At 33.8% G+C, this 13,339-nt stretch overlaps 3 protein-coding genes and 1 long non-coding RNA gene across 4 annotated transcripts; 2 read left to right on the top strand and 2 right to left on the bottom strand.

Moving 5' to 3' along the window:
* Positions 1 to 893: 893 nt before the first annotated feature.
* Positions 894 to 3,744, bottom strand: LOC129565160 (arrestin domain-containing protein 1-like). Its single transcript, XM_055439721.1, has 4 exons — positions 2,710 to 3,744; positions 2,453 to 2,644; positions 2,186 to 2,389; positions 894 to 2,095 (listed from the first exon to the last, which is right to left on the bottom strand). Exons 1-4 carry the CDS (start codon positions 3,154 to 3,156, stop codon positions 1,979 to 1,981), a joined length of 960 nt encoding a protein of 319 aa, XP_055295696.1. The 5' UTR covers positions 3,157 to 3,744; the 3' UTR covers positions 894 to 1,978.
* Positions 3,745 to 6,909: 3,165 nt separating this feature from the next.
* LOC129564958 (uncharacterized) lies at positions 6,910 to 8,247 on the bottom strand. Its single transcript, XM_055439211.1, has 5 exons — positions 7,968 to 8,247; positions 7,873 to 7,903; positions 7,607 to 7,806; positions 7,239 to 7,527; positions 6,910 to 7,162 (listed from the first exon to the last, which is right to left on the bottom strand). Exons 1-5 carry the CDS (start codon positions 8,218 to 8,220, stop codon positions 6,910 to 6,912), a joined length of 1,026 nt encoding a protein of 341 aa, XP_055295186.1. The 5' UTR covers positions 8,221 to 8,247.
* Positions 8,248 to 10,860: 2,613 nt separating this feature from the next.
* Positions 10,861 to 11,310, top strand: LOC129565170 (PI-actitoxin-Axm2b-like). The gene is made up of 2 exons (XM_055439734.1): positions 10,861 to 11,016; positions 11,086 to 11,310. The coding sequence occupies exons 1-2, from the start codon at positions 10,944 to 10,946 to the stop codon at positions 11,247 to 11,249; spliced, it is 237 nt and encodes a 78-aa protein (XP_055295709.1). The 5' UTR covers positions 10,861 to 10,943; the 3' UTR covers positions 11,250 to 11,310.
* A 1,115-nt stretch (positions 11,311 to 12,425) lies between these two features.
* On the top strand, positions 12,426 to 13,119 carry LOC129565171 (uncharacterized). The gene is made up of 3 exons (XR_008687585.1): positions 12,426 to 12,686; positions 12,758 to 12,832; positions 13,097 to 13,119. It is a non-coding gene; the product is annotated as an uncharacterized LOC129565171 (long non-coding RNA).
* The last annotated feature ends 220 nt before the right edge of the window (positions 13,120 to 13,339 follow it).

The following is a 13,339-nucleotide window of genomic DNA, read 5'->3' as shown; positions in this document are numbered from 1 at the left end:
CCTATTTTGACAGGAGACTGCTTTTTTCTTTTCATTTTTGCGTTGAAGAAACGTCATGGCGAGGATTTGCCGCACGTCACGCACGCAGTTTTCCACGAAAATCCAGAACAATTTGCGGAGCATCCTCCACACAATAGTGTGGGTGTTCTCTGATAACGCTTGGTTGTGATAGTATTACAGTGATACTTTGAATATTTAAAGGGAAAAAAATGTTGCGGTAATGCGTTTGGACGGAATCACATAACCCTTTGTCGTACGCATAGCACTGTGAGTAATGCAGTGGTCCACTGCCAGTGGATAGGTCAAATAAAAACCGATATTTTTTTGTGTTGCATTCTTTTATTTATCCAAATGAAAACCGAATGTCAGCTGTTTTCAATTAATAATATTATCAGCGATTTCCAAATTTCAATTGGAAACGATTTTTTCTTCAATTTTCGATAATCAGTTCCAAAAGGATGCTACGACGCATGAAAAGGGTAACACACTTTGTTTAATAACTCTGAACTAATTTTAAATTGCTATTTTCGATGTTATTTTCATTTATTTATTGATATGTTATGTTTTGATGATAATCAACATGTGAATTCTACGCGAAAATATCCGCTTTTTTGAGCAACGGTAAACAACAGAATTTTGACAGAAGACGGTCTTTTTTCTTTTATTTTCGCCTGAAGAAACGTCATGCGAAGAATGTGCGCAGTGCTCCGCAAAAAGTCAGAACAAATCCTCCGACTGTTGTGTGGGTGTTTTCTGATAAAACGCTTGGCTATAATACTTTCAGAATTTGAAAAGAATCGTTGCGTCAACGCGTTTGGACGGAATCATATAACGCTTACTCGTACGCATCGCACCCTGAGTGTTACAGTGGATATGTCAAATAAAAGCCGATATTTTTTGTGTTGCTAAAGAATAAAGACTTTTATTTTGAAGAATGAAGACATTTTACACCATATAAACAGTAAGGCACATGAACATATATCATAACATATGGGTATAATAATAACGTTATTAAATAGTAAATACTGATAGAATTTTTTAAGGTCAATACACATAAACTTTGGTATCTTTTTGTTAGCCAGTTTCAAATCAACGAACAATAGTTTATATTTTCGTTGCATTCTTTTCTTTATCTATCTATTAGATAGAAATATGAACACCGGCCATACACTCAATTGCACTGCAATGACTGTTTATTTTTATTTTAATGTCTCTGTTGTTCTTTCGAAGAAAAGGGAAATAATCTAAAAGTAATCTAAAGTTAGTCTAAAGTATATTTTGTCGAAATTGCATATTAAATGAAATGGTTCGTCCAATTGTGTGCATATTAAACGAATTTATATCCTTAATTTTGCGTAATTTACAAAAATAAAAGAAACGTCTTAATAATATGGAGTGGTTCATATTTTTCTTAATTCTATTTACTGTTTTCGTTGTATTGAAAGTACTGCTTAAGGCGATTTTATACCTCGTTCCATTCACAATATATAGAAAAATATAAAGAGTATTTCTATGGAACTTCACGAAAGAGATTTGCATTTTCTTTCTATAAAACTAATAATATTCACGGTATAGGTATTATGATCTGTTTGTTTCTGTAATGTTTCTGTACAAATGTAACAATTGATGATCATGATTTTTATGCAAAAGCTAAGAAACTATTGGCTTTCGACATGATTCGATCGACATGATTGGAAGATGTATTTGAAACCATATTTCATTGTGTCAATGTTTGTCACATGAGTCATATGACATATTTTTAGTAATCGCAATTCTCGAAACAGTAAATATATCGAAGCATAAATCCATAATTCCAACTAACTTCAAACAAAGATTTATTATAAGTATCAAAACTATGTCAATTAAAATTATTTGTTCACTCAGCGAATAAAGCAAACGAATCGATGTAACTAGTAAAGTAAGAAGAAACAATAAAATCAGTTTAGTTTCGGACAAACTCAAATTCACAAGTCTATCACTATTGTTGGACGACACCGTCGTCATGAGATGTTTGATCTTGGAATGGATAAGAGCCAATCGTGATGGGTAGATAGAGAGAGCGATTTTTGTACAACCCAGGCATGAATGCTGTTATCTGTACGAATAAATATTTTTAACACCGATTTTGGTTACGAAATTTTTGTTTGAAAAAGAACCGAATATCGAAAATAAAAGTTGAACTTACGCGAATCAAATAAGTGACCGTAATGCCCTTGCTCCACGCAATTTCGGTGGGAGGAGTTGCTGGTATATCGACATCTAAATGAAACATCTTTTCCTCTTTTCCGCTGCAACCATCGATTGTCTTCGAAAACAGACATTTTTCTTCTTTTTTTCCATAATTGCTTTTGCATCCGCAGTATTTGTATTCCCTCGAGTAGGAGATCAACTGGAAGAATGGAACCATGGCGTTTATTTGAATAAAAATGTCCAGATCGCAAAAAAAACTTACTCGAATCAATTCAACTGTGAATTTATACACATCCACACTACTTTGATTTTGTACATGGATTTCCAAATTGACCGTTTGACGTGGTAGAAATCCGCCAACAGGTGCTCGAGCGGTAATTGTGATAGTCTTCGGACAAAAGAATCCAAAACAAAACGGATACACACCTTTTATCTTCTCACCAATGAGTGGTTCCTGTAAAGAAATGTACAAATATCAATTATTATTTTCGATCGGAAAATGAATGCGAAGGATATTACTCGTAACGATGGATAGTCATTCAAATTTAATGCTTTCATCAGAGTGAACGGCTCCTTAAACACCTTATTCGTCCATAGTGGCACATCGAGAACTACTCCAACAGTGTATTTGATTTGTCCATATTTTCCTTCAATCGAGGATGGCACGTTAGATGGCAACATAAATTCAAATGTGTAATTGTGCACTCCTGCCTCCAGGTTAATTTTACTCGTTGATTCACGAGAACCCACAAAATACATTTTTTTATCCAAATAGTCTTCATTGACTTCTACTTTTGTTTCGACACTATTCCAACTAGCAAACGCCTTTCCCCTTATGCGAACGTACACACTTCGAACATTGAAGTTCTCCGTCAAATTCAGTCGCACCGTGCCCCGCAACAACTGACCAGCGTAAATGATTTTTCTCGGATTGTTTTCAAACTCGATGTCACAAGTGGCAGACATTTTTGTGTCAATTCCTACTCGGAATTGGTTTTTTTTCTTCGATTTTTGATATTAGTTTTTCAATGAAAAAAATCACACTTGAAAAATGCTATGAATCTGTTCGTCTTTATGACTCATCAAAATAAACACTGAAATAGTCAGGCACTGGTTTAACAATATCGGAATGAGTTGAATCTTTCTTTTCTTTACTTTTCTATTCTAAATTGTATATCTTAGCTATGCTTTAAATCCGTGATTTAAACATAAAATTGTTCTTTCTTCCGAGCAACAGGGAACAACACATCTATCTACAAACAATTCTGACAGGAGACTGCTGTTTTTTCGTATTTACCTTGAAGAAACGTCATCGTTGCATGTGCGTCGCGTTTCGACGAGAAAAAGACGAAGAAGGAATTTGCGAAGCGTCAAAAATGCCGACGGTTGAGTGCGTGCGTCACAGTGTATGCGATTGAACGGAACCACACAACGCTTCCACGAACGCATCGAGCTGCGATACAACGGTAATGGATATGCCAAAAAGAAGCCGACCAATTCATAGATAAACAAAGTCTTCCCAAGAAATAAGTTATTTCAATTTTATTCATTACTAGCTTCGCGACACCTCGAAATAAACATTGCATACAATTCGTTTCAAATGGAAAGATAAAAAATCTGAATAACGTCTATCATTAATTCGAATAATTTTTTCATTTTCCAGTCACTCATCATCATCACCCACCCATTCATTTAACGTTCTAATTTTTCTCTTAATAAACATATATCCTAGGGGAATTTAACTCTTACGAGTTCAGCATGTTTTTTACCAGTTTGCTTGATTCGCGGAAGTTCGACGCGTTCGTTGTACGTACTGACGCGCACGGTCACAAGTTTACACAAGTTTGTTTATGGTTTTGCGCGTTTTTCAAGTTGTTATTTGACAACTAAAACGCGTTTCACGCTAAAAATCGGTTGTTTACGTGTATAAAGATTTTTCACATCCTTTCCAAAAGTTCAAAGATTTATACAATTATAAAATGGACAAAGGAAATATTTTTAAAGAGCTGGAGAAAGTGTTGAAGAAAAAGTTAATCCAGATATAATAAATGGAACGACTGATGTGTGCGCGTCGTCCAGCTACAAGTTTGCACACGAACTCGCGCGCGTTCGCGCATGTTGTTTTAATACGGAACTTGTCAACTGAGTGGAATCATGCAAGTTCTCTGGTGAATGTAACAATTTCGTGCGCGTTTATATCATTTTTTTACAAGTTTTCACGTAGTTAAATCCCCCTAGCATATATCTATTTTATTTTTTTCACTCGAATTCAGAGCCATTTTCTTTTCCACCGCATAATTCTTTCTTGCATTGAAGAAAACAATACATTTTCTCTTAAATCAGTGTTTCAAGCTTAAACAATTCTCTTCCAAGCTACTTTATATAAAGCCAATCTACGTGTGTCTTCTTTCCATTTTAAGTCTCTTTTATCCAAAACAATTTTCACTCATGTATTGTTTGTCCTGACGTGAATTACGAATTTTTTCAATTTATTTATTTTTACATTAAATAAAATCTCTTTTACAATAATACGCATATATTATCTTATTGCCATCAATCCACATTAATGTACGTTGTATCGAAAAACAATTTTAAAAATTTTTTGTTCAAACTTTTGAAAATTACATTCGAAAATCAAAACTGATATGTGAATCTGCTATTTAAGCCGCGAGAATTCTAACGGCATATCCATTAACAAAACCAAGAATTAAAAAATCGTGAAAATAAAAAAAAGTAGGACAGACAGATAGACAGACAGACGGACATTCAGTTTTATATATATATAAAGTACATGAAAACAAATGATAATACCACAAAAATGTTGGTGTTGAGCCAAACGTTCAGAAATGTTAACTGGAACCTTTCGAGTGCAGTATAATTTCGATTGGCTATGTGATTGAATCCATGGAGATTGGTTTCTTCACAACCAATGATAGACACGAATATCTAATTTTATTTGCTTTTTCTCATAGCAAGTCATATTTTATTCCATGAAAATTCAATTCGATAAAAGTAATTTATTAGAATGGCCAAACTGATTAAATCGGTGCATGCTTTATTAGCGGAATAAGCACTTACACACATTGTGTTTGAAACAAACACGCTGCTTTTAGATTAGTGAAATTGTGATATTATGATTTTTCACCACTGATTTCAATTCAATACAATATACATTTTTCATGACTTGGGGATCTTTCGAACATGCATTCAGAAAATATTCTAAAATCTAGGAAAAACCCAAACAAAAATAATTTCGACCAAGCTGAGAAGTGATGCACCGAAAAATAGACCGACAATGCTGCCGATGGTGATGACTAATTCAAGGTTTGTGCAGCGCAGTGAACGAGTCAATTGTTTTGGCTGACTGTTTATTTCAACTGTCACTGTTGATATTCCTTCTGTTTGATCATTCCTGTCAATCCGTTCATAACCGATCTTTCTATCCTTTTCATTAAATCTGCGGGTGAAATGAACAATAATCAAAAATTTCTTAACCGCTAACATTCTGCTCATTCTTCATACCCGACTAGGTTAACTTGCATTTCTGTACAGGAAGAAAAACATGGTTTGACTCTCCGAAGATTGTTAAGCACTAGAAACACTTCATGTATGGTCTTTTGATGTGAGATGCATTTCCACTGAGTGTAATTGCAGTACTGACTTTTGTCTATTGGATGAGAACGAATTGGTCTTTTTGATTAAATTCTGCATTCTACGTCCTTAGTCTAAAGTGAGCTATCATTACATTCGGCTGGTGCAAAGGGTAGTGTGCAATTGCAGAGCTCCAATTCAATTTTAACTCGAGTATAAATTTTACACGAGGCAAAACTGTAAGGAAAGGATGCATTCAAAGGCCAACGCTCATCTGTAAATCGACATTTCCGCTTCTCAATGTACAAGTCCCGTACATCCACATCATTCTCTACTTGTGTTGTCTTAAGAGAAAAGACAGAGAAGTTCACAAAATTTTGGACTTTTTCGAACTCAATTTCATCGGAATTACACGTAATTTTAATTCAAAATCCTTATCAGTATATAAATTATTATTAAACCCATCGACATATTCACTCGGTAATTCGTCTGGACTGTGCAAATAGATCTGAAGTAGAAAAAATTGAAAAACCAATTAAAAAAGAGAAATCAATCGGAATAAAAGCGCTAGCTCACCACAAAATTGTATCCCTTTTTATGAAACAAGTCAAAAGTAAATAAACCGCTTCCACGATATTTATCGTAGGTTAATGGTAACTTGTTCCAATCTGAATTACTAGAAATAGAGGATTTCACTATGCACTCTGAGAGGATTCATAAATCGATCTTCCATATTTACTAGAAATAAGCAGAGTTGACCATGAAGCACACGCCCGCATCGTAGACTATTTCTCGCTTGAACAGATCGCTACAGTCGTGATACTGTCTGCCGTTGAAATGAATATTGTCAAACAATTCATTGCAATACGGAAATAGCTACAAAAGATTGAAAGTGATGATCGAAAAACGAATTGATGGAAGTAGATGATGGGATAGATGCAAACCAGTTGTTTTAAGTCTTCGATATCCACGCCACAAGTGCTATTAGTTGTAATGCATGGATCCAAATCGATGCTATAGCGCGAATGACCTGCATAGGCATAGCCCATCAGTTGATCGTAGAATCCTCGTCTGAAAAGGTCACGGGATAAAATTTCTATTCGGGAAATAACGTTATCAGTAATCAACCTACCGTTGAGGCTCTTCAATATCGTGTTCTGTGTAATATCTTTTAACATATTGTTTTATTCTCTTAGTACTTGGTTTTACATAATCAGATCTCCTAATACAAACAGATACAACTGGAAAAACACTACTCTTTTTTGTGATAATTGGATCGAAGTTTATAACAACCGGTTCATTCAAGTAGTCATTTAATGTGTACACAAATACCAAAATCATTGCAATGACCGACGCAGCTAGAACGCACATCCAATAAATGCTTCAAATAGAAAGGGAATTCATTTGTGCATGTTTTTTTTTGTCAACATTTATTGAAATATTGAAGGTATTTTTACCGATCAATCATTCCATATCGACGATCCAAATATCGGATGCCATGCAAGCTACTGTTGTTCACAAAGTAATAGAGTTGCTGTGTGAATTTGGTGAATATGATCATACATCGAGTGGGACTAGTTGAATCTCTATTTTGATTGCTAATTCTGAATCGTAGCCATTTTGAGGCGCAAAGCTTTCTCTCACAACAAGGCTTGTGGAACAAACGTTCTGTGGCGAAATAGATGAGCTCAGCAATGCTTATGAAACTGCATCCAAGAAATAGCGCCGCAGCTCCTCCGATCGATACTTTTTGTGTTGAGAATGGAGGTTATTGGATGTTGAGTATTATATGAGAATAAGATCTATATATATAAATTAAACTCACCAACCAAGTAATGAATACCAAATTTGATATCTCGCTTGAGCCTTGTTTTTGGAATGCGAAGATTTGCTGTAATCATATTCGATTCTAGTGGTGAATCGATGGTACTGGTCCGTGTAAATATGTAATCAACTGAATTACATTGTGGCAAACAAGTGCAGTTGCTGCGAGTTTCATTCCAACGATTCCTTGATAAGCAAATCCTATGATATTGTAAAAATATTTCATCATCATATTTATTTAGTTAATATTGAGATAGTTTTTTTTACATTCCACTTATGTTGCATATTGGCCCAGGACCTAAAATCAACCATACTAAATGAGTTTTCATATGACTCAATATGGTTAAGACAGAAACAATCACCAATTTTGTAGAAGAATGGCCGACACCCGCATAGATTGATTGCTGTATCGACGCTGCACTCCATCAAACACAGATTTTGTGTATACAGTCCCAATGGGTAGCTTCGATCTGAAGTGAGTTCTGTGTCGAATCTGCACTTGCGACTCTTGATTCCGAACATTTTAGATCTGTCGCTTGTGACCACTTTGTTGATATCTATATAAAAATTAATATCGCCAATAACAGGGTTCCATTCGGTTTGTGGTGACCTCATTATGTTGAATATGTCGTTTATTTCATGCAAATACTTCCGAAGAAACACAAGTAAGTATATATTTCAAATGGATCTGATGGAAAAGTTCTACATACGATTTTTGCTTTTTGAGTGGGAATTTCATCCTTTAAAAATATTACAGGCGCTCCTGGAAATACAAAAGACCTGCAAACAGTTCAATATAGTGTTAAATTATAACTAGCATCGTGACTTTAAATGTATCAAAAATATTTTTGTCACGTCAGTCATTTTTATCATACATTTGATTTGAAATGAATAATGAAAAATGCATAGCTTTCACGATATTGAACTCAATCATAGAGTTTTCACTGATATGATTTTTTAAAAGTATTTTTGTAGCAAAATAGAGCATGAAAAAGATTCTAGCTTCTAGAAAAATTATTGCACCACAGGGCTACACGCAGGCGGAGCCTGTTAGTAGTATTTGTTGTTGTAATTTGTTAGTTCGAACTTCCACCGCTTGCATGTACAATGCAAATCAAAGGCAATCAATAAAGAGACATTAGGATCAATTTTCGGGGCTAAAAATACATTTCTTTTAACTAATTTTTCACGTCGCTTCGTTATAATTTTTGAAAAATTATATTAGTAATGTCATATTACTAGTCTTGTGTTCACTTTCGATATGAGATTTGATCTTAAAGTTTTTTTTTCATTTGATTCCATAATCATAGAAAGCAAAGATATACAATTGTTAATTTACTCATTTTGTATAGCTTTGAAGTACTTGAACAATTTCATGGTCGACCAACATATTCCAGCTTCGGTTACCACGGGACGGGTAAACGTATAATCTCCATCATATCTCTTTTGCTGTTTAAATATTGGAAAGATGTTAGAATTTTGAAGATGAAGTTATCTGAAATGTTCATACGTTCAGTGCGATATCATATATTTCCTCTCCGCTGAGACGTTTGAAGAAGTCAGTGTTTTCAAACTCATCGATCAAATGGATATTCTTTGCGTTCAAAGAACCAATTATTTTCATGTAATGATAATAGTCCTGATAGACTCTTGAGTCATTTTTTATCAAAGTAATATTTTCGGAGCGTCGGTAATACTCGTCAATGAAGCTTTTGTTTGTATAATCTGAACAAATTGTGATCGCTGGTACATTGTGTTTGGATGCCAAATTTTTATAATTGTTTTCCACTGATAAAATGAATGGATCATTTATGAATCGTAATACTTGATCAACACAGATAGAAAACACAAAATAAGTGAACAACAGGACCAACGTCAGCCAGCCGAATCTGCAAGGAAATTAAGAACTTTATTTTCCATGTAGACATTCAGAAATTTTAACTGAAACCTTTCGAGTACAGTATAATTTCGATTGGCAATATGGTTAAATCCATGGAGATTGGTTTCTTCGCAGAATTTTTTGAGAAAAGTATTGTTTTCAAGATATCGGCCAATTTTCTTCAATTTTTCAAACAAAAAACGATTTAAAATGTCACGACACAATTTTAAAATCCTGGAAAGGGCGTGAAAAATATTCTGTAATACAGATTTGATCGGAGAGAATAGATTCGGTGAAAATCCACTAAAGTTCATTTTAACAGAGTTTTGTTCCAGTCAAAAGATAACAATGAACTGACCATGATAGACAACAAACGCTTATTTTATATGAACGGCGATTTTCAATGAAAAAATTCAATTCGATAAAAGCAATTTATTAGAATGGGCAAACAGATTAAATCGGTACATGCTTTAGTAGCTAATTGTGCAGTGTGCAGTTTGCACTCATGTTTGGAACGAGCGCACTCATTCTGACTAATTCTGGCATAATTGTGATATCATATTTTTCACCACTAATTTCAATTCATTTATACACTCCAAAATTGTGGCCTTCAGAGAAAGTATTCTAAAATCAATTAAAATATAGGAAGAACCCAAACATAAATAATTTTGACCAAGCTGAGAAGCGATGCACCAAAAAATAGACCGAAAATGCTGCCGATGGTGATGATTTAGTCAAGTACAAACCTTGGGCAGGTTAAACGAATCAATCGACTTGTCAGACTGTTCATTTTAGATGATACGGTTGTGATTCCTCTGGTTTTTCACATTTATTTGTCAATGAAATAGACTAAAAAACAATGATCGATTCTACTACCTACAAAAGCAACGATCTTCATGACGCCCTAATTTATGTTGAGCGTTCAATTCAAATATTTCGACGATTTGTTGGTTATTCATCCTGAGTACCAGAAAGAACACTCTGACTGATTAGACTGATGGAATGATTTTGAATATGTAGAGTCTACAGCTTGAGTCACGTCGTACTTTCATGTAGAAGAAATTTCAATTGCATATCATGCATAATTTTAGTAATCATTCTTGTATATTGGGATTATTACACCAATTAGTGGAGGTTATTTCAATGAGAAACGCATTTTTCATTCAGCTAGCAAGGTGATGTTAATAAATTTGGTATATTAGGTGATTATGAAGATTCTCTTGTTAATGTCGTCCGTTATTACTAGTCGAATAAAATAGGACAAATAAAAACCGCCAAGTTTATTTGCTTTGAGTTCTTTTTATCATTATCACCAAAATGTCAAAATGTCACATACGTTTGATTATGAGCTTCACTTTCAATGATTTAAGCTATAAAATGGAGTTCACTCTCACAGTCGGTTTAATTAAAGCTGGACCGAAGAACCAATTTATATTTTTTTTTTCTCAATCCACCCAAGATGAAAATATTTTGTTTAATTCTAATTGTTCTATTCGCTGCTGCGACTGCATCGTCAATTCAGCTAACACCAGGTAAAAAACACTAATTTCCTTAAGAAATTGTAAGAAAATTCTATAATTTCAATTCTTCTTTTTTTTCAGGAAATATATGTGATTTGCCAGCGTTGGATAAGGCGTGTGCGGCACCGTTCAAGAACTGGTTCTATAATTCAAAAACAAGGAAATGTGAACAGCATGATGGATGTGGAGGAAATGCTAACCGTTTCGAAACCCAGACGGAATGTGAAAAGGCTTGCAAAAAATAAATCTAAAAATAAAACGAATTGTTCATTTTGAAATTGATTACATTGTACTGATTCAACGCAACTGCTTACGATTTTCTATTGCATGCATACGAAATTAAGTAAACTTTGTGACAAAGTCTTTGTCATCTTTCAATGGGATTATATTGAAATAAACACATTTCGTTGATTATTCTCCTTATCAATCAAATGTCACGATGTCATCTTTGTTTGATTCCATTCATGGTTGTAAATACGGGTGACTTTAACGACGTTCACTGTTCATTTTTAAACTTGAAATAATTGCAGGCACACACATCAGGGTTAAAATGAAGTTGTTCAGTGTTTTCTTGGTCATTTTATTCGCTGTGACGGTTCTATCTACATGTAAGCATCCAACATATACTTTGTTTAGATTTCATCGTTGTTTTCAATCAATTTATTATTTGAATTTCATTCATGTAGCGTGTGATCCGTCAAAAAATTTGTATGATAATATTCCAACGCCGTGTTACGTCTCTAGCTATACCATATCCATACTGCGTGTATTGTATGCATTAGACTGGCCCAAAAAAAAAAGTTGGCCACAAAAAAAAGTAACGTCCAGTTTCGAAAAATATACCTCAAACAAATAGGTTTTGTCCAAAAAAACGATATGGGTACCATATAAAATTCCGTGCCAAGTCCCATATGAAAATTTTCATACCCATATCGTTTTTTTGGACAAAACCTATTTTTTTGAGGTATATTTTTCGAAACTGGACGTTACTTTTTTTTTGTGGCCAACTTTTTTTTTGGGCCAGGCTAATATGCATCCAATATATAATTATACAAAGCATATTTTTTGCATCATTTTTGGTTCAGATTATGCATCAAAGATAGTGAAATGGCTCATTGGAAGGGAAATCTAGATTTAAAGGTTCGGACAAGATACGGTCAATATTTTCAATAACATTCGATGAAAAACAAATACTTTCTGTTCATTTCGGTTGTGATGGTTAACAAAATACATTTAAAGGCGAACTGATAACGTGTATATGAAGAAATAATGAATGTCCGAGAATGAAAACGCAACTTCTATACGATTTTGTTGTTTCATTTCAATAAATTTTTTATTTTTGTTTCACTTATATGTGTTGTGAATAGAAGTTGCGTTTTCATTCTCGGACATTCAAATACTTGCGTCAACGGTGATTTAAATAAGGTTGTTTTGTTTTCTTCATGTAATCGCATTATTTGGTGTAGTTCAAATTCAATTGTCACTTATGGCAGAACACTTTGAGTGTTAGAATCTAACACTGGTAGATTTTCGTTTTCTCGATATTTGTACTGTTATTATTTTATTTGCAATTGATTTTTGTCAAAGCCTCGGAAATATGGATGTTTTTGGAACTCAATCAAATGAGAATATTTTCGCTCGTAAAAAATATCGTGTTTACATGAAATGTGGCTACAAATATGGTAATGGAATATATTTTTGTAATTTTACGTTGAGAAGATCAATGCGATAATTTTTCGTTTGGTGTAATTAGTTCAATGACATATAATGCATTAGCTTTCTGATGGCATATTTATGTTCTGTTATCTTCCAAACATCGCTATTCAAGGTAAGTACTAATGAATGGTCGTAGAACGCATACCAAATCATGTGCTAGACATACTTCTTCAAGTGTATTTGTTACAAATGAATCTAGTGAACGTCCATTATCTCATCCAATTAGGTGAAAGGAATTGATAAATAAATGTTCCTTGAATTTTGTCTGAATCTAATCACTTCCGAAAATATTTCGTAAAATTCATTAATGAAGTTTTTTTACAGTACAATACTTAGACGATAGTTCCTTCTAATATGACTATGAATTTGGTTTCAGTTGCAATCCATTGGTCATTTGATAAACAACTAGCCTAAAATGAAAGTTGTGTATTTTATTAGTATTCTCGTGTTGGTAAAACTTATTGCTTCTGCTTCAACAGGTAAAGTGGAATATTTCTAAGCAGTTCGATTGAATGAAAAGAACCATTAAAAGTTATCATCAAAAAGTATTGAAAAAATTACTTTCACTCATATAGATAGCGGCATCGATGTGTGTACAATGCCTCTGAGGAATGGAGAT

Source organism: Sitodiplosis mosellana, unplaced genomic scaffold, assembly GCF_009176505.1.
Source record: "Sitodiplosis mosellana isolate CC-2019 unplaced genomic scaffold, AAFC_SMos_1.0 Smas_scaffold_2, whole genome shotgun sequence".
Taxonomy (NCBI): Eukaryota; Metazoa; Arthropoda; class Insecta; order Diptera; family Cecidomyiidae; genus Sitodiplosis; species Sitodiplosis mosellana.
This window is presented reverse-complemented; position numbering and strand designations above follow the sequence as displayed.

Bases quoted from the DNA above. Each gene is read 5' to 3' on its own strand.
- LOC129564958 (XM_055439211.1), bottom strand. From the start codon at position 8,220: ATGAGGTCACCACAAACCGAATGGAACCCTGTTATTGGCGATATTAAT. The intron at 7,807-7,872 runs GTAAAAAAAACT...ACAATATCATAG, and splicing joins ATATGCAACATAAGTGGAAT to GATTTGCTTATCAAGGAATC. The intron at 7,528-7,606 runs GTGAGTTTAATT...CAACACAAAAAG, and splicing joins TGGTATTCATTACTTGGTTG to TATCGATCGGAGGAGCTGCG.
- LOC129565160 (XM_055439721.1), bottom strand. From the start codon at position 3,156: ATGTCTGCCACTTGTGACATCGAGTTTGAAAACAATCCGAGAAAAATC. The intron at 2,645-2,709 runs GTAATATCCTTC...ATTTCTTTACAG, and splicing joins ATGACTATCCATCGTTACGA to GAACCACTCATTGGTGAGAA. The intron at 2,096-2,185 runs GTAAGTTCAACT...TTATTCGTACAG, and splicing joins CGGTCACTTATTTGATTCGC to ATAACAGCATTCATGCCTGG.
- LOC129565170 (XM_055439734.1), top strand. From the start codon at position 10,944: ATGAAAATATTTTGTTTAATTCTAATTGTTCTATTCGCTGCTGCGACT. The intron at 11,017-11,085 runs GTAAAAAACACT...CTTTTTTTTCAG, and splicing joins GTCAATTCAGCTAACACCAG to GAAATATATGTGATTTGCCA.